At 43.9% G+C, this 20,787-nt stretch overlaps 2 protein-coding genes across 3 annotated transcripts in view; both read right to left on the reverse strand.

Moving 5' to 3' along the window:
- LOC144502642 (protein PML-like) overlaps nt 1–8,436 on the reverse strand; it is a 50,886-nt gene extending 42,450 nt beyond the window's left edge. The window contains exons 1-2 of one of the 2 annotated variants that reach the window (XM_078226802.1): nt 8,225–8,436; nt 4,031–4,128 (exon numbers count right to left, since the gene is read on the reverse strand). In XM_078226802.1, the coding sequence (XP_078082928.1) occupies nt 4,031–4,040 (10 nt within the window). In that variant the 5' untranslated portion in view covers nt 4,041–4,128; nt 8,225–8,436. The remainder of the gene's footprint in view (nt 1–4,030; nt 4,129–8,224) is intronic. The other variant, XM_078226803.1, reaches the window with a different exon arrangement.
- Nucleotides 8,437–11,910: 3,474 nt separating this feature from the next.
- The window catches only part of ddx51 (DEAD (Asp-Glu-Ala-Asp) box polypeptide 51), a 41,551-nt gene continuing 32,674 nt past the window's right edge, over nt 11,911–20,787 (reverse strand). Inside the window, exons 15-16 of the mRNA XM_078226804.1 lie at nt 17,904–18,038; nt 11,911–13,188 (exon numbers count right to left, since the gene is read on the reverse strand). Of these exons, the coding sequence (XP_078082930.1) occupies nt 13,162–13,188; nt 17,904–18,038 (162 nt within the window). The 3' untranslated portion in view covers nt 11,911–13,161. The remainder of the gene's footprint in view (nt 13,189–17,903; nt 18,039–20,787) is intronic.

The raw sequence follows: 20,787 nt of genomic DNA on the forward strand, positions 1-20,787 counted from the left end.
ATCAGGGCAGGCTTGGGCCATTCATGCCTTCGAGCCCATTCTACCATTCAATGAACTCATGGCTGATCTTCCATTTCAACACCATTTTCCTGCATCACCCCAATCCCTTGATGTTTTTAATATGTAGAAACCTATCAATCCCAGTCTTGAACATACTCTGACTGAGGCTCCACAGCCATCTGGGGGCAAAGAATTCCAAAGATTCACCAGCCCCTGAGTGAAGAAATTCCTCCTCAACATGGTCGCATAGTGGTTATTGCTGCTGCCTCACAGCACCAGGGACCTGGGTTCAATTCCGGCCCAGGTCACTGTGTGGAGTGTGCACGTTTTCCCCGTGTCTGCATGGGTTTCCTCCAGGTGCTCCGGTTTCCTCCCACAGTCCAAAGATCTGTGGGTTAGGTTGATTGGTCATGCTAAATTGCCCCTTAGTATCAGGGGACTGGCAGGGTAAATATGTGGGGTTAAGGGGATAGGGCCTGGGTGGGATTGTTGTCAATGCAGGCTCGATGGGCTGAATGGCCTTCTTCTGCACTGTAGGGTTTCTACGATGATCTCACCTCTAAATGACCTGTCTCTAAGTTTGAAATATATCCCCTGGTTCTAGACCCCCCCCCAGCCAGGGGAAACATCCTATCCACATTTACCCTATGGTGCCCTATAATGATTTTGTGGGTTTGAATGAGAACACCTCTCACTCCTTCTAAACTCCAGATAATATCTATTTAATTGTTCCTCATAGGACAATCCCTCCATCCCAGCAATTAACTTAGTGAACCTTCATTGCACTTCCTCTATGGCAAGTGTATCTTTCCTGAGGCAAGGAGACCAAAGCTACACACAATACTCCAGATGAAGCTTACCAAAGCCTTGTGTAATTGCAGTAAGCCATCTTTACTCCTATAATGTAATTATTATGCAATGAAGGATTAGTCATTCTTTGAACTCAGCCAAGCATTCATAAAGGCTGGAGGTGCTGAGGAGTAGTTGCCAGACCAGGATCCAGTACAGGAAGACATTTAATGACCTGCTCCATCTGGAAAGGTAAGTGATGTTTATTGTTGTCAACCAGAAGCCCAGCAGGAATTAATTAAAAGATGTCAATGGAATGTGAGGCTACATGATAGATCCATACATGAAGCAACATCGGACATCAACATCCATATTGAGGAACTCTTCACTTTGGCTCCACCCTCTGCCTCCAGATGTAATAACTTAGCTTCTTAAACATACAGCCAGCTGACAGTGTCACAGTATGGCTGCCACTTCCCTCCACAACTCAGCTGCTGTTCACATCTCACTGCGTTTGAATGGATGACGATTCCGTGCATCCTGTACCCAGTCATAAAATCAGGAAAAGGTAGGAAAGTACCTGACAATTGGCTCTTTAACAACATCAATGGGCTGCCTGCTACCAATGCATCTGCTACAGATTCACCTCCAGTACCAGCCTAATGTGGGCTCACATTTTACCGGCACCCCCTTACCCCAATTCCTGCTGCCACAAAATTCTAGCCATTAATCATTCCTGTCTTCCTTTTACTTCTTTCGTCCTCTGACCTTTCTGTGCACAGGTTTCTAAACTGTAAAAAATCTCCAACTTCCCCCAGTTCTGACAAAAGGTCATGGAGCTGAAATGTTGACTGTTTCTCTGCATGCAGATTCCAGCTAACCACATTTCTGATTTGATAAACTACACAGTTTGATCTTTGAAAGGGGTCAAAAACAAAGAAACCTGGGGATCCACTCACATACTCAAATATTTGAAAGGTTAAAGTTAAATATTTGAAAGGTACAAGTTAAAAAGGTTATTATGAAAACATATGGGTTCCTTAGATTTTCAGGAATAAAGTACAAATGCAAGGCCTTTATGCTAAACCTTGTTTAAAAAGTCTGGTTAGGCCTCAGCTGGAGTACTGCGTCCAGACCGCAGCATCACGTTTTAGGAAGAATTTCAAGGTCTTGGCAGAAGTTGCAGCGATTGTAGAATCATACAATGATCACAGCACAGGAGGCCATTCAGCCCCCTTTCTCAGTACTAACTCTTTGCAAGAAAATCTGTCAGCCTCCCCCCCCCCCCCCCCCCCTTCCTTTTCCCTATAGCGCTGCATGGTTTTTATCTTCAGATAATGATCCAATCCCTTTTTGAAAACCACAATTGAATCTGCCTCCCCCGCCTTCTCAGGCAGTACATTCTAGATCCGTGCGAAAAAGCTTTTCCTCATATCACCTCTAATTCTTTTGCCAACCACCTTAGATCTGTGCCCTCTGGTTCTAGACCCTCCCACAAATGGGAACACTTCCTCCCCATCCACTCCTAAGCTTTCATGATTTGGAGCACCACACCAGGGTGAGGGTCGTCAGATATGGAGAAAGGCTGGAACAGCTGGGACTGTTTTCTTTAGAGTGGGGAAGCTTCAGGTGATATTTCATGGTGGCATTCAAATTACTGTTTTTGACTGAGTAAATGGGGAGAAATTATTTTCACAAGCAGGAGGGTCAGTAACCAAGGGGAAGGTAATTGATAAAAGAACATAGTGTGAGAAAAGGAGAATTGTTTACCTGCAGTGCTTGGGAAAGATTGTTCACAGCAAAGTCAATATTGACTCTCAAAAGGCAAATGGATTAGTAAATGGAAACATTTGCAGGGTATGTAGGGTCATAAAGGTTTACAGCATGGAAACAGGCCCTTTGGCCCTACCTGTCCATGCCATCCCTTTTTTTTAACCCCTAAGCTAGTCCCAATTGCCCGCGTTTGGCCCATATCCCTCTATACCCATCTTATCCATGTGACTGTCTGAACACTTTTTAAAAGACAAAATTGTACCTGCATCTACTATTACCTCTGGCAGCTTGTTCCAGATACTCACCATCCTCTGTGTGAAAAAATTGCCCCTCTGGACCCTTTTGTATCTCTCCCCTCTCACCTTAAACCTATGCCCTCTAGTTTTAGACTCCCCGACCTTTGGGAAAGACATTGATGATCTAGCTGATCTAGATATTTTATAGATCTCTATAAGATCATCCCTAAGCCTCCTTGATTTAATCTGAGTTTGTTTACTTGGTTTGGTTTGACCTAAAAAAAAGAGGACGCTCCAGAGAAAAAAAGTCCCAGTCTATCCAGCCTCTCCTTATAACTCTCACTATCAAGTCCTGGTAGTATCCTAGTAAATTTTTTCTGCACTCTTTCTAGATTAATAATATCCTTTCTATAACAGGGTGACCAGAACTGTATGCAATATTCCAAGTGTAGCCTTACCAATGTCTTGTACAACTTCAACAAGATGTCCCAACTCCCGTATTCAAAAGCATGTATACATAGGAACATAAGAATTAGGAGTCGGAGTAGGCAAATTCAACCCTTTGAGCCTGCGCCACCATTCAATATCATGGCTGCTCTCTCCCTGGTCTCAAATCCATCTCCCCACCTGTTCCCCATATCCCTTTTTATTAGAAATATATTTATCTCGTTCTTGAAACCATTCACTGATTCAGACTCCACCATGGTATGGGGCAGCGAGTTGCACAAATTCACCACCCTCTGCGAGAAGAAGTTCCTCCTCATCTCAGTTTTAAATCTACCACCTCTCAACCTGTACCTGTGACCTCTTGTTCGAGATAAGAGGAAACATTTGGATTACGTTTACTCTACCAACTTATGTTATGTCAACAAAACAAAGGAGATTGTCATCGACTTCAGGGAGCGTAAAGAAGAACATGCCCCATCTACATCAATGGGGATGAAGTAGAAAGGGTCGAGAGCTTCAAGTTTTTAGGTGTGTAGATCACCAACAGCCTGTCCTGGTCCCTCCATGCCGACAATATAGTTAAGAAAGCTCACCAACGCCTCTACTTTCTCAGAAGACTAAGGAAATTTGGCATGTCAGCCGCGACTCTTACCAACTTTTACAGATGCACCATAGAAAGCATTCTTTCTGGTTGCATCTCAACTTGGTATGGCTCCTGCTCTGCCCAAGACCGCAAGGATCTACAAAAGGTTGTGAATGTAGCCTAATCCATCATGCAAACCAACCTCCATCCATTGACTCTGTCTACACTTCCCGCTGCCTCGGCAAAGCAGCCAGCATAATTAAGGACCCCACGCACTCCGGACATTCTCTCTTCCACCTTCTTCCCTCGGGAAAAAGATACAAAAATCTGAGGTCATGTGCCAACCAACTCAAGAACAGTGTCTTCCCTGCTGCTGTCAGACATTTGAATGGACTTACGTTGCATTAAGTTGATCTTTCTCTACACCCTAGCTATGACTGTAACACTACATTTTGCACTGTCTCGTTTCCTTCTCTATGAACGGTATGTTTTGTCTGTATAGCGCGCAAGAAACAATACTTTTCACTCTATGATAATACATGTGACAATAATAAATCAAATCAATCTGTTTTAGTATTTAATTACCTCAATCAGATATCCTTCTAAGCTCCAGCAACTATCAGCCCAAACTGTTTAATCTCTCCTCATACATCAACTCTTTCATCCGGAATCAATCTGGTAAACTGCCTCCAATGCCACCACATCCTTCCTCAAATAAGGTTTTGAAATTGATTCTTTTGTGTCCTCATGAGGGGACGGCTGGGGCTTTGGTTTAACATTTGATCCAGAGGAGAGTATTTGCGACAGTGCTGGCACTCAGGTGTTAGGCTTGATTCCAGTGCTTTTATAAAGATGGGTTACAAACGGGCCCAGATTCCAGGTCAGGAAGCCCTTTGCATTCATTAACATGTCATTAAAAGACCACCTCCCCAGAATTAAATTCCCCCCAAAATTAACCTTCACTTTTACACAAGCAGCATGCACCTGGTGAGGTGACATCTTCCATGGTTAACACGGAGTTTCTGCAGCATTGTCCATTCTGGGGAGAGTCTGTAAACTGCAGCCTGTGCTTCAGACTGGGTGGAGGCAGTGCTAACTGCATGGCCATAGAAGGTAGGAAGGGTTAACGGGGAAGGGTGGAGCAATGGTCGAGTAAAGGTGGAAGGATTAGTGCAGGCTCAGTAAACATACTGGAGGTTTTGGAAAACATTAAGGTGGACAAGTCCCCAGGGCCAGATAGGGTCTATCCCAGAATACTGAGAGAGGCGAGGGAAGAAATTGCTGAGGCCTTGGCCAAAACCTTTGTTCCTCCTTAGCCACAGGCGAGGTACTAGAGGATTGGAGAGTAGCTAACATTGTTCCTCTGTTTAAGAAGGGCAGAAGAGACAATCCGGGAAATTACAGGCCTGTGAGCCTGACATCAGTGGTGGGTAAATTATTGGAGAAGATGCTTAGGAACAGGATGTACTCACATTTGGAAGAGAATAGCCTTATTAGCGATAGGCAGCATGGTTTTGTGAAGGGGAGGCCGTGCCCCACAAACTTAATTGAGTTCTTTGAGGAAGCGACAAGAAAATTGACCAGGGCAGGACAGTGGATGTTGTATACATGGACTTTCGTAAATCCTTTGATAAGGTACCTCATGGCAGGCTGATTCAGAAGGTGAAGCCATATGGGATCCGAGGTGAGCTGGTAAGATGGATACAAAACTGACTTGGGCATAGAAAGCAGAGAGTAGCAGTGGAAGGATACTTTTCTAACTGGAGGTCTGTGACAAGCGGCGTTTCACAACGATCAGTGCTGGGCCTCTGTTGTTTGTAATATATATTAATGATTTGGAGGAAAATGTAGGTGGTCTGATTAGTAAGTTTGCAGATGATACAAAAATTGGGGGATAGTGAGGAGGATTGTCAGAGGATACAGCAGGATATAAATCAACTGGAGACCTGGGTCGAAAGATGGCAGATGGAGTTTAATCCGGACAAATGTGAGGTGCTGCGATTTGGAACAGCTACTGCAGAAGGAAAGTATACAGTAAATGGTAGAGCCCTTAGAAATATTAGCATACAGAGGGATCTAGGCGATCAGATCCACAGTTCTCTAAAGGTGGCAACTCAGGTGGACAAGGTGGTCAAGAAGGCATATGGCATGCTGGCCTTCATCGGTCAGGGTGTTAAGTATAGGAATTGGAAAATCATGTTGCAGCTGTATAAGACTTTGGTTCGGCTACATTTGGAGTATTGTGTACAATTCTGGTCGCCACACTACCGGCAGGATGTTGATGGATTGAAAAGGGTGCAGAAGAGATTTACCAGGATGTTGCCTGGTTTGGAGGATATGGACTATGAAGAAAGGTTGAACAAACTTGGACTGTTTTCATTGGAGTGTCGGAGGATGAGGGGGGACCTGATAGAGGTTTACAAGATTATGTCAGGCTTGGATAGAGTGGATAGTCAGAGTCCTTTTTCCAGGGTCGAAGGGTCAATTACTCGGGGGCATAGATTGAAAGTGAGAGGGGGAAAGTTTAAAAGAGATGTAAGGGGTAGGTTTTTCACAGAGGGTGGTGAATTATGAACATTTAGAGAAGTTTAGTATGCTCAAAAGTAGTCAGCACGGCTTTGTCAAAGGCAAATCGTGCCTTATGAGCCTGGTGGAGTTCTTTGAAAATGTGACTAAACACATTGACAAAGGAAAAGCGGTAGATGTGGTTTACATGGACTTCAGCAAGGCGTTCGATAAGGTCCCCCATGCAAGACTTCTCGAGAAAGTGAGAGGGCATGGGATCCAAGGGGCTGTTGCCTTGTGGATTCAGAACTGGCTTGCCTGCAGAAGGCAGAGAGTGGTTGTAGAAGGGTCTTTTTCTGAATGGAGGTCAGTCACCAGTGGAGTGCCCCAGGGATCTGTTCTGGGACCCTTGCTGTTTGTCATTTTCATAAATGACCTGGATGAGGAAGTGGAGGGATGGGTTGGTAAGTTTGCCGACGACACGAAGATTGATGGTGTTGTGGATAGGTTGGAGGGATGTCAGAAGCTGCAGCGTGACATAGATAGGATGCAAGACTGGGCGGAGAAGTGGCAGATGGACTTCAACCCGGATAAATGTGTAGTGGTCCATTTTGGCAGGTCAAATGGGATGAAGGAGTATAATATCAAGGGTAAGACTCTTAGCAGTGTAGAGGATCAGAAGGACCTTAGGGTCCGGGCCCATAGGACTCTTAAATTGGCCTCGTAGGTAGAGGAAGTGGTTAAGAAGGCGTATGGTGTGCCGGCCTTCATCAATCGAGGGGTTGAGTTTAGGAGTCGGGAGATAATGATGCAACTTTATAAGACCCTCGTCAGACCCCACTTGGAGTACTGTGCTCAGTTCTGGTCGCCTCATTACAGGAGGGATGTGGAAATGATTGAAAGGGTGCAGAGAAGATTTACAAGGATGTTGCCTGGATTGGTTGGCATGCCTTATGAGGATAGACTGAGGGAGCTCTGTCTTTTCTCCTTGGAGAGACGAAGGATGAGAGGTGACCTGATACAGGTGTACAAGATGTTGAGAGGTATAGATCGGGTGGATTCTCGGAGATTTTTTCCCAGGGCTGAAATGGCTGCTACGAGAGGACACAGGTTTAAGGTGCTGGGGAGTAGGTACAGAGGAGATGTCAGGGATAAGTTTTTCACTCAGAGGATGGTGGGTGAGTGGAATCAGCTGCCGTCAGTGGTGGTGGAGGCAAACTCAATAGGGTCGTTTAAGAGACTTCTGGATGAGTACATGGGACTTAATAGGATTGAGGATTATAGGTAAGCCTATATATATGCCTAGGTAGGTAGGTAGGGACATGACCGGCGCAACTTGTGGGCCGAAGGGCCTGTTTGTGCTGTATTTTTTTCTATGTTCTAAAACTGGACACAATACTCCAGATGTGATCTCACCAACACCCTGTACAATTGCAACAACATTTATCTACTTTTATACTCCAATCCCTTTCCAATAAATGGCAACATCCCATTTGTCTTTTTTATTACAGGCTGCACCTGCAGACCGACGTTCTGCAATTCTTGAACACAGACACCCAGATCCCTTTACCCAGACGCATTTTGAATCTGCTTTTCATTTCCGTAATAATTTGCCTTTCTATTTTTTTTCTGCCAAAATGGTAAACTCCATCTGCCAAATTTTGCCCCATTCTCCTAGCCTATCTATATCCCTCTTTACAGTCTTTATATTTGGGGGGAGAACAGGGAAGTGGCAGTAACTGGATAGCTCGATTAAAGAGATACAATTGCCAAACTTTGTATTAAAAGTTGGTCCACTTTTTAACACCCCCCACCCCCGGGCTTTTGCCCCTTCACCTTTGCTTCTCAGAAATAAGAAACGCCTTATTCTGCAATTACACCAAATACTTACTGATGGAAACGAGCGTTATTTCAGGCTTATCACAGCAGGAGCGCGTTAAAGTCGGAGTGTAAGACGTGCGATCATGTCACAGCTCTCCAGATCGAGAGGTGGAAGAGAGGCTCAGAGGGTTCCTGGTCCCTCTAAATTGCACTTAAAGCGGGGATCTAACTACCGAGCGTGGGTTTTGCTGCGTCTCAAGTCAGAAATATTTTCCTCTGTCTGGTTGAGGTCTCTGAGAAAGTGAAACTGAAAGTAATTGCTCGCATGTTCCGGTCCACCCCACATTGCACTCGCTCATTCACTACGGCGTCATTTATTTGGTAGATTACACTAACTTTATACCAGCCAGAGTTAGCAGACTGATTGACCCTGAACTGCTGGGCAACCTTCAAACATTCCCCACATCCAACTGCCAGTCTGGAAAATGAGGAGGCCATTCAGCCCCTCAAATCTGTTCTGCCATTCAATTAAATTAGGGCAAATCATAGAATTCTCACAATGCAGAAGAGAACATTTGGCCCATCGAGTCTGTACAGACTCTCTGACAAGAGTATCTTACCTAGGCCCTCTTCCCTTGCCCTATCCCCGTTATCCCACACATTTACCTTGGCCAATCCACTTAACCTGTACATCTTTGGACTGTGGAAGGAAACCGAAGCACCCAGAGGAAACCCACACAGACACAGTGATGTTGTACAAACTCCACACGGGGAAACCCACACAGACACGGTGAGGATGTAGAAACTCCACACTCAGCTAATCTGTGCCTTAATTCCCTCCTTCATAGAATCCCCACAGTGCAGAAGGAAGAGTATTCAGCCCATTGAGTCTGCACCAACTCTCAACAGAGGATTCCACCCAGGCCTTTTAGCATAGCCAATCCACTTAACTTGCACATCTTGATACTATAATCCTATAACCCAAATTTAACAAAAACCTATTTTCAGCTTTGAAGTTTACAAATGATCTAGTTCAGTATCTTTCTGGGGGAAAAGTTCCAGGTTTCCACTGCCCGTTGTGACTGCTCTTTGATATCACTCAGCAGTCTAATTCTAACTTCCATCCACCGAAGGAATGCTGTCAACACTCCCAAATTCATTAATCATTTTTAAAAAGTCAATTAGGATGTAGCTATTGAAGTTAGCAGCGGAGCTAGGTTTATCCAATGGGGAGTTTGAGAATTTGAACTTGAGATTCGATTTGACAGGAAAGGGGACCAAGCTGAGAATGCCAACTTACCAGATCCTCCAAAACTTCATTGGCTGTCCCCAAAAGAATAATTGAGGAGAGAGTTCATGACCATGACTGGCTACTACACCATAGGTTATAATATTCACAGTTCATTTATATTACTGAGATCCCTGTCACATTATTCAAGTCAAAATGAATTTTGAAAGAAAAGATGGAGAGCAGGGATTTGGTGAGGAAACTTACACACAGCATAGCCCAGGCAGTTTAATGGACTGCATCAAGATCTGAGAACATCTAGGTTGGAATAGGTTACAGATGGGTTGAGACCACAGAGCCAAGTTTATTTTTTTATTAGTGTCACAAGTAGGCTTACATTAACACTGCAATTAAGTTACTGTGAAAATCCCCTAGTCGCCACACTCTGGCACCTGCCCAGGTACACGGAGGGTGAATTTTAGCATAGCCAATCCACCTAACCAACATGTCTTTTGGACTGTGGGAGGAATCCGGAACACCCAGAGGAAACCCACACAGACATGGGGAGAACATGTAAACTCCACACGACAGTCATCCAAACTAGGAATCAAACCTGGATTCCTGGCACTGTGAGGCAGTAGTGCGAGCCACCAAGCCGTCCCAGATAGGTTCTGGATTGGTATGGGAATCAATGTTTACAGGGAGTAGGTGAGAGAATGGAGTTGAGAAACTTATCAGCCATGATTGAATGGTAGAGCAGACCCAATGGGCTAAATGGCCTAATTCTGCTCCTATATCTTATGGAGGAAGGTGTAATTAGGATTGTCAATCTGATACATTGACTACAGGTTGCTCAGGTAGGTTGGGGGTGATGGCAAGTTTGGGGGGGGGGTCACATAGTGCAGATTATTTGACATTTGTGTGGAGACTGTAAAGCTGGGAACAAAGATGTTGCTGAAATCAAGTCCGTTTACAAGAATATTTACAAGATTGTCCCAGGTGAGGGTTTTTGGTTACATTGATATTGGTGAAGCTGTGGATGTTCTCCTTAGCGTTTGAGAAATATTCAAAATTAGTCTGGAGAGATGGGGAGAAATTGGTCCCATTGGTGAAAAGGTTGAAATCAGAGGACCACCAATTTGAGGTTGAATGGAAAAAGAATCAAAAACACACTTCTTTTTCCACAGCCTTATTGCGTGGGAGGCAGATTCAATCACTGCTTTCTGAAGAGAAAATAAAGTGCAGGACTACAAGGAAAAGGTGGGGGAATGGGAGACAATAGGTCAAATGGCTTGCTTTCTGTGTTAGAGAGGAATAGGCCATTCAGCCCCTCAGGTCTGCTCTGCATTCAACTAGATCATGACCTTCTATCTCAATGCCATCATTCTGCATTATCACATCCCTTAATGTCATTGGTACCTAAAAACCTATCAACCGCTGCTTTGAACATAACCAATGACAGCCTCACAGTCCCCTGAGGTATAGAATTCCTAACATTCACCACCCTCTAAATGAAGAAATTCTTCCTCATTGAGGTCCTCTTAGTCTGAGACTTTGTCCCCCTGGTTCTAAACAACACACCACCTCCCCGCCTCCCCCCCCCCCCCACCCCCCCCCCCCACACCCACCCCCCCCCCCCCCCACACCCACCCCCCACACCCCCCCACCCGAAACCAAGGGAAACATCCTTCCTGCATCTAACCTGTAAGGATTTTGAGAACTTCAATGAGATCACCTAGCATTCCTCTAAACTCTAGAGAATACAGGCCCAATCTCCTCAATCCCACCATCCCAGGGATTAGTCTGCTGAATCCCTGCTGCAGTCCCTCTATAGTCAGTAGATCCTTCCTAAGGCAAGAACAAAATGCACCCAATACTCCAGATGTGGTCTCACCAAGGCTCTATACAACCACAACAAGTTTTCCTTATTCCTGTACAAAAAAACCTTTACCATAAAGTCTAACATACCATTTGCCTACCTAATTGCTGTTATACCTGCATGTTAACTTTCAATAACTCATTAACAAGAACTCCTAGGTCCCTTTGGATATCAAGTTCCCAATCTCTCCCCATTTAAGAAATACTCTACATTTGTTTCTTCTACCAGAGTGGATAATTTCACATTTTTTCACATCATAATCCATCTGCCATGTCCTTGCCCACTCACTTAGCCTGTCGAATTCTCCTTAGTCTCGTTGTATCCTCATTCCCATCGAGTTTGCGTCATCAGCAAACATGGAAAGATTACATTTGATTCCCACAGCCAAGTTATTGCTATAGATTGAGAGTAGCTGGAGTCCAAACACTGATCCATATAGTACCCCACTACTCTCAGCCTGCTAACCCAAGAAATCTACAATTTTAAAGAGTCCTGACAGCAGGAAAAGCATGGGATGGGTGAGGAGGACTCAGGTAGAGGATGGAATGAGCAGTCCTGGCGGTAGATAGGATTGATGTTCAGATATTTAGCTCTGGCTTTGAGGTTGCATATAATCAGACTACACATAAATTGAGCAATCAAAAATGGGGATGGTGTTGATGGCAAGATATGGTTTTATTATATAAAAACACTCTAAAGGCAAGTGTGACTGTGGGATAATAAAATCAATTACTTATATTCAATGCTTAACTGGAGGAAATTCTGGTTGATTTAAATTTGTCAGCCAGGTGGGATTGAAGTAACACCCAATACTAAAATAATACCCTTCTAATATTTCAGTAAAGTCAGTCAGTTTGAAAATATTTTATTTTTAAGAAGTTATATCTGGCTTGATTGTACATTGGTCCATGTGCAGTTCATTGCTTAGAAATCTAGTTGATTCCTACTCCTGCTTGCTACCCGGTGCATGTTAACTAAGAACAGGGGTGGCATTGGATGATGATTCTCAGAGTAGAAGTTACAAAATGTCACAGTTCATACATTTGTCAAGTTAGGGACATGTAAAGCACTTGGTTTCTTTGTTATGGAGGTCAAGCTTCTTCCAAAGTATTCGCTTTGCTTTCTTTCTGATTGATGGCAGCAATTTAATCAGTTTTAACAAGGTAGCTTTATGCTTTGATTGTGCTAATATTTCCTCTTATTGTTTCTCCAGGATATCATCTGGCTCTTTTAAACATGTTCACATGTTTAAAATGAATACATTCTAGCGGGCTCTGTGCAACAGTCCATGGTATATCTAAACCCAGTAACAAACAGGTGCTACACCACACCAATCCCATCCAAGAGAACAAGACTTCAGTCTCAGCTTCCCTGATCCCTCACTGAGATTTTTTTGAGCTGAAGAGTGACCACAAAACCAGCATGAAGTCAACGTCCTTGATGGGCAGGGATGAGAAATTCAACGGAGGGGGCCCAGGGGAAGGAATCGTAGGAGGGCCACTCCAATGTGTGGCTCTCGGATTTAACAAGTTGTTGGTTCAACATTGGCCAATGACCAACATCATGTCAAGGTTCTGAATAGTTTTACAGGCCAGCTGCAAAATCATTAAGACACCAAATTTGCCCCTCATCAACATTACCAGCTACAGTAACACAGAACCTATTGGAGTACAGCTGTGAATACTGAAACCACTACCAAAACAATCCTTCACACACTGCTCACTACTCCCAAAATACAAATGTCCATTAAAATTATTAATTGTTTATAAAAGACATCATTTATATATCAATGTATTTTGTGAAAGGGGATATCAATGTTTTCCAATTGAGGTTCCCTCATAAATCCAGGTGGGCAGTGGATTTTCTTTGTCCTGGATTTTCAAATTTCCTGTTGCTTTTTTCAGAGATGTTTCCACTTCTTTTCATCCTGTCAAAAACAAATTATAAACTGAAATATTGGCAAAGTCACCAAGAGACTGAATCACAAGCTCTTGGGATAATATCATGCCATCGACAGTTTAATCTCAGTCCATTCCCCACCACTGAGAATGCCCTTTCCTCAGCAGGGGCAGTGCCCACCTCTCTGGAGAGAGGAGACAAGTAAACAGTTAACTTTGCTTCTTCCTATTCAGATGCTAACACATCTGCTGTCGATTTCCACTTTGTTGATTTGATTGCTAATGTTCAGAACTCAGGGATTTTCTTCTTGATTTCCATCCCCATTATCTTTTGAGGGAAAGACTTGCCTCTTGTAGGTATTAGCAAAAAAAAAAGTTTTGGATTGGGGGAAGAGAGATTTTAGTAAAATAAGACAGGATCTGGCCAAGGTAGACTGGGAACAGCTACTAATAGGAACATCTACAGAGGCGCAATGGGGGGGCATTCAAAAAAGAAATGGAGAGGGTGCAAGCCCAGCATGTTCTCTCCAGGGTGATAGGTGGGAATAACAAGCCCAAAGAACCATGGATGACCACAGATATTCAGGACACAATGAGAAGGAAAAGAAAGATTTTTAAAAAGTACAAGGGGAGCAAATCAGTGGAAGCATTAGTGAGGTAAAGCAGAAAAGCAATTAGGAATGCAAAGAGGGGATATGAGAAAGCTCTGGCTGGTAAAAACAGGGAAAATCCCAAGATATTTTATAAGTATATCAATGGGAAGAGGATAGCCAGGGAAAGAGTAGGCCCCATTACGGGCAATCTGTGGGTGGAACCAGAGGACATTGGTAGAGTGTTGAATGAATAATTCACATCCGTCACCCAAGAGAATAAGGACGATGGTATGGAATTCAGGGAGACTATAAGGTGCTTGAGCAAACTGACATAGGGAAGGACAAGGTGTTGGCAGCCTTAAACATGGATATATCTCCAGGTCCGGATGAATTGTGCCCTAGGCTGCTGTGGGAGGCAAGGGAGGAAATTGCAGGGGCTCTGACCCAAATTTTCGCTCTGACCCAAATTTTCAATTCCTCTCTGGCCACGGAGGAGTTGTCAGACAACTGTGTCAGTCCAAAGATGTGTGGGTTTGGTTGATTGCGCGTGCTAAATTGACCCTAGTGTCAGGGGATTAACAGGGTAAATATGTGGGGTTATGGGAATAGGGCCTGGATGGGATTGTGGTCGGTGCAGACTCGATGGGCCGAATGATCGCCTTCTGCACTGTAGGGATTCTATGATGATTCTATGACAGGAGAACAGCTAATGTGGTACTGCTACTTAAGAAGGGTTGTAGGGATAAACCAGGGAACTAAAGACCAATGAGTCTCATGTCAGTGGTAGGGAAACTATTAGAGAAACTTCTGAAGGAGAGTACCTATCTCCACTTGGAGAGGCAAAGCTTGATCAGGGATAGTCAGCATGGCTTCGTTAGAGGGAGGTCATGCCTAACAAATTTGAATTTTTTGAGGTGGTGACCAGATGTGTCGAAAAGGGTAGTGCAGTTGATGTAGTTTGTATGGATTTCAGCAAGTGTTTGACAAGGTTCCACATGGGAGACTTGTAAAGAAGGTAAATTTACATGGGATACAGGGTAATTTGATCAAGTGGATTCAAAATTGGCTCAGTTGTAGGAGACCGAGGGTGATGACAGAAGGCTGCTTTAGTGTCAGTGGCCACACTTGATCCACTTTGGAAGGAGTAATTTGACAAGGAAGTATTCAATGAATGCTAGGATACTAGGAAGTTCTGTGGAACAAAGGCACCTTGGTGTGTTTTTGTGAAGAGATCTCTGAAGGCACCCCATGTTAGTGGGGTGGTGAAAAAGACATATGGGACACCTGTCTTTATCAAATGAGACATAGATTACAAAAGCAGGGAAGTCATGTTGGAGTTGTATAGAACTTTGGTGAGGGTACAGCTAGAGTACTGTGTGCAGTTCTGGCCACCACATTATAGGAAAGATATGAGTGCACTGGAAGAGGTGCAGAGAAGATTCACTAAGATGCTACCTGGGATGGAACATTTAAGTTACGAAGATAGATTGCGTAGGCTTGGGTTGTTTTTGTCGGAGCAGAAAAGACTGAGGGGTGACCTGATAGAGGTGTACAAGATTGAGAGACATGGACAGAGTGAATAAGGAGCAGCTGTCCCCTTAGCTGAAGCGTCAGTCATGAAGGGACATAGGTTCAAGGTGAGGTGCAGGAGTTTAGGGGGGGGATGTGAGGAAACACTTTTTTACCCAGAGGGCAGCAACGGTCTGGAATGCACTGCCTGGGAGGGTGGTAGAGGCAAGTTGCCTCACATCCTTTAAAAAGTACCTGGATGAGCGCTTGGCATGTTATAACATTCAGGGCTATGGGCCAAGTATTGGCAGATGGGATGAGGTGGGAATTCAGATGTTTCTAATGTGTCAGTGAGGGCCTCTTCTGTCCTGTATGATTCCATGATTCTAGTTACACGCCTGGGTTCTCTGTACTCTCAAGTGATCAGTTCCAAGGTTTCTGTCAATATTCAGATGTGGATGTGTGAAGATTTCCTCCAACTAACAGGAAGATAGTCACTGGATATGACTGCATGAAAACAATAACTAACAGGAAGGTAGTCATTGTTTTCATGCAGTCATATCCAGGTTCTTGGCAATGACTCCATGAGCTGGATTTGATGTTTCTTGGTCAAGTGTGGGAAGTGAAACGGAAGCCAAAGGATCTGCTCACTCTGACACCTGTAGTCTCTGTGTCCAGTCAAATAGTGAATGCACAATTAATGGCTATCCAAAGGGAAGGGGGCCAATTATAGGAGCAAAGGAGGCTTGCTTCCTGACACAAACCCTTCCCACATCCTCACCCTTGCTTCCATCTCACTGAGGAGACAAGTTCAATCCACATCCAATAATCTGCTCTGAAGACTCTGCTCTGAAGACTCTGCTCATATTTTGACAGCTGTGACAAATTCTACCCCAGCAGTTAAGACAATCCACAACATTCTAAAACAACAACATTCTGAAAAAGTCAATTTGCCCTATCTCCCAATGTTAACAGATTCTTCAGAAAAATTATAAATTCCAGATCTACATCTTTGCCAAAAACTAAACAGATCCTTCCTTGGGTCATACCCTACTTGTGTACCAAGTTTCACTGAAATCTGTCCATTTGCTTTTGAGATTTAATGCTTACAGACAAACAGATGGGCAAAAACATTACCTCTGGCCACCATCAATGGCAGAGGTAATAATTTAAGTCAGATGAGGAGGAATTTCTTCTCTCAGTGGAGATTGCATCATTGAAAATATTCAAGATGTTTGATTGTTAGACAGATTTTTGATTGACAAGGGAATCAATAGTTATTGGGGGAGAGGGTTCAAAGAAAGGAGTTGAGACCACAATCAGTTCTATTGTTTAGTTTTATTGAAGGTGGAACAAATTCAAGGGGCAGAATCTCTACAGTGCAGGAGGAGGCCATTCGGCCCACCGAGCCTGCACTGACTCTGACAGAGCCCACTCCCTACCCCAACCCTGCTAATTTCCCTATCCTATACAGCTTGGGACACTGAGGGGCAATTTAGCATGGCCAATCCACCTAACCTGCACACTTTTGGACTGTGGGAGTAAACTAGAGCACCCAGAAGAAACCCACGCAGACATGGGGAGAACATGCAAACTCCACACAGGCAGTCACCCAAGGCTGGAATCGAGCCCAGGTCCCTGGAGCTGTAAGGCAGCAATGCTAGCCATGGTGCTGCCCTACACATTAAAGAATGTGGAAGGGATGTAAATGTTGTATTCAGCTTGGAGCTGCCAATATAGGTTACAGAGGATGTGGTGTGGGTCGGGATGCAGGTGGCTGCATTTTGAATAACTGTTCAGTAAGAATATCAAAGGATTTGGAGCTGAAGATGGGCAAATGGAGTTGAGATGCAAATCGGCCATGATGTCATTGAATGGCTGACCCATTTCTATTTATGTTTATGTTCACCCCTGTTTCTGGCACCTCAAATCAATCTTTTGCCCAATGTTTCCAGCCTCTCATCTTCCATAAATTTTAATTTAACATCGGAACTGGAGGAGGCCATTCAGCTCCTTAAACCATTCAGTGACATCATGGCTGATTTGCATCTCAATTCCATTTGCTCGCCTTCAGCTTCAAATCCTTTGATATTCTTACCAAACAGTTCAAAATGCAGCCACCTACATCCTGACCCACACCACATCCTCTACAACCTATACTGGCAGCTCCAAGCTGAATACAACATTTACATGCCTTCCACATTCTTCAATGTGTCCACATGTCTTTTCATGCCCCTTAATACACACATTCCCCCATCCCAGTCACAGGTGACAGTGCCCGAGCATGCTCTTTGGAACTCTTTTTCTCTAAACACCTTCAATACTTCTCCCCACTAGCTGTAAAACACTTTCAGAATCCACATTTCGACCAAACTCTCAGTTAATGCCTCCACAGTGAGTCGGGGCAACTATTTTATTCAATTTAAACTTATTTCATCTTCTCTTCCTCCCCCAAACCCCTCTTACATCTATTCAATTTCTGTGTACAGTCCCCACTACTAGCATTGTCTCTATCTATCCTGTGGATAAAACAGACCCCAAATTTGGCAGTAAAACTGCGGTCAGTAAAGTCCAACTATCATTTTAACCGTTAAAAGAGCCTGAAAGATTTTGTAATAAGATCCCAAGAGGCCCTGAGTTACCTTAAGAACCTGCTGAAGTTTTTGCAAAGTTCCTTCATACCGCTGGATCAATGAGGTCAAATATTCCTGTCTCACCAGTTGTTTCTTCAGCTCTTTGCTGCCAGCATCTCTCAGCATCTGAAGAAACCGTTGTTCCTGCAATTACAACATCTAAATATTTAAAGTTTAACCCTACAAGCCAGTAAAACGCAATGTCCACATGCCGGAATAGTATGGTTAGACTCGCACAGACCCACCCTTCACAACAGCAACAAAGACATTTCCTTCTACTCATTCATGGGACACGAGTGTCACTGGCAAGTCCTTTCTTCATTGCCCTTGAGGTGGTGTTGTGAGCCACTTTCTTGAACTGCTGCAGTTCTGTTAGTGAGGGAGTTCCACTGGGAGGAGCGTTGATATAGTTCCAATTGAGGATGGTGAGTGGCTAGGAGGGGAACTTGTAAGTGGTGGTGGTGTTCTAATCCAACGGTTGCTCTTGTCCTAGGTGTTAAAGGTTACAAGTTTGGCAGCTGCTGTCAAGGGAGTCTTGGTGAGTTGCTGCAGTGCATTTTATAGATGGGACATACTGCTGCCAATGGTGGTGTAGGGAATGAATATTTCAGGTGGTGATTGGGTGCCAATCAAGTAAACTGCATTATTCTGGATGGTGTCAACTTTTTGAGTGTTGTTGCAGCTGCACTCATTCAGGCAATGGGAAGTATTCCCTCACACACTTGACCTGTGCCTTGTAGATGTGGACAGACTTTGCAAAGTCAGGAGATGAGTTAGTCTCCACAGAATTCCTAGCCTCTGACCCGCTCTTCTAGCCACAGTAATTAAATGGCTGGTCCAATTCAGTTTCTGGTTAATAGCAACTCCAAAAGTGTTGATGATGGTAGATTCAGTAATGCAATGCCATTGACTATCAAGGAGAGATAGTTAGGTTCCCTAATATTGGAGATGGTCATTGGTTGGTACTTAGGTTGCGCAAATGTTACTTGCAACTTATCAACCCAATTCTGAATTTTGTCCATGTCTTGCTGCACATGGGCACAGCTGCTTCATTATCTGAGTACTGCACACTGTGCAAGCATCAGCAAACATCGCTATTTCTGATAGAGACAAGGTCATTGGTGAAGCAGCTGAGGATGGTTGGACCTTAGACACTACCCCGAGGAACTCCTGCAGTAATGCCCTGGGGCTGATTTGTTTGGTCTCCAACAACCACAACCATCTTTCTTTCTGCAAGGTACGACTCCAACCAGTAGAGAGATTTCCTCTGATTTCAGTTTACTAGAGTTCCTTGATTCTACACTCGCTCCAATGCTGTTTTGATGTCAAAGGCGGTCACTCTCACCTCACCTCTCGAGTTTAGGTTTTTGTTCATGCTTTGTAATGAGGTCTGGAGGTGAGTGGCCTGGCAGAACCCAAACTGAGCACTGGTGAGAAGGTTATTGCTGTGTTAAGTGCCACTTGAAAGCATTGTTGGTGAAGCCTTCCATCACTTTACTAATGACCAAGAATAGACTGATGGGGCTGTAATTGGCTGGACTGGATTTGCTGTAGGTGAGACATACCTGGGTAATTTTCCACATTGCTGGGTAGATGCCAATATTGTAGCTGTATTGGAATAGCTTGGCCAGAGATGCAACTTGTCCTGGAGCACAAGTCTTCAGTACCACAGCCAGATTGCTACAAACTCATCAGCTCGTGAATAACCCTTTCAGCAGATCATCACGATGTTTTTGTTTAAAAGGTGCCTCCTACAACCAGAGCTACAAGTGCTGACATCACCACGTGACTGGGAGCAGATCATTGGAGACATGTGATTAAATTGTGGTGATCTGACATCACATGACATATCTAGAGTTGGCAAAACAGCAGGTGGGTGGATCTGATCCCATTTCTTTGGTGATGCCACATTTGACCTGTTTTGTCTGACCTCCATGCAGCATTCTTCCTGCAGTATAAGCACAGATATTGGAAGTTTGCTGTGTGAGTGGGGTGTCCCACAAACAGACTTATCCCTCCACCCCTCTCTCCATTATTCTCTACACAAAACATTTTTTAAAAACTCACTGATTAGATAATCCCGTGTGCAATTACATTCCCAAATCAAGCACTGAATTTTCCAATCGCTTATTCAGAATCACAGAATTGTTACAGCACAGAGGCCATTTAGCCCATTGTGTCTGCACTGGCTCTCTAATTGATTTACTGACATTTTCTCACCTTTGCCCCATAACCCTTCACATCCTTTCCTTTCAGATAAAAATTAGACCTGCCTCCACAATGCATTCCAGACCCTAACCGCTCACTGTGTGGATCAGTAATAGTGACCAAGACAACCATCATCAATTGTTCTAAAAATACATCTGGTTCACTAATGTCCTTTAGGAATGGAAATTTGCCATCCTTACCCAGTCTGGCCTACATGCAACTCCAAATCTACTGCAATGTGGTTGACTCTTAATTGGTCACTGAAATGGCCAAGCAAGCCACTTAGTTCAAGGTGATTATGGTTGAGCAATAAATGCTAGACTTGGGATGCCCACATCCCATTAATGAATAAAATTTTTAAGACTGTCCAGATCCCTCATAATTTTGAACACCTCTATCAAATTTTCTCTGTCTTCTTTTCTCTTTCTCTATCTTCATAACACAGGTTCCTCATTATTGGAAATGCTCGTGAATCTTTTTGACACTCCAATGCTTTCATGTCTCTTCTGAAGTGCGGTGCCCAGAACTTAACACAATGCTCTAGCTGAGGTTGAACCAGTAACTTATACACGTTCAACATAACCTTTTTGCTCATTGACAACAGATAGCCTGTAAGAGGCTGGTAAAAGGATTAAAACTTCATCGGTCAAAGGCTTATCAAAACAGGAAGCACAGATAGTAAGCA

Source organism: Mustelus asterias, chromosome 13, assembly GCF_964213995.1.
Source record: "Mustelus asterias chromosome 13, sMusAst1.hap1.1, whole genome shotgun sequence".
Classification (NCBI taxonomy): Eukaryota; Metazoa; Chordata; class Chondrichthyes; order Carcharhiniformes; family Triakidae; genus Mustelus; species Mustelus asterias.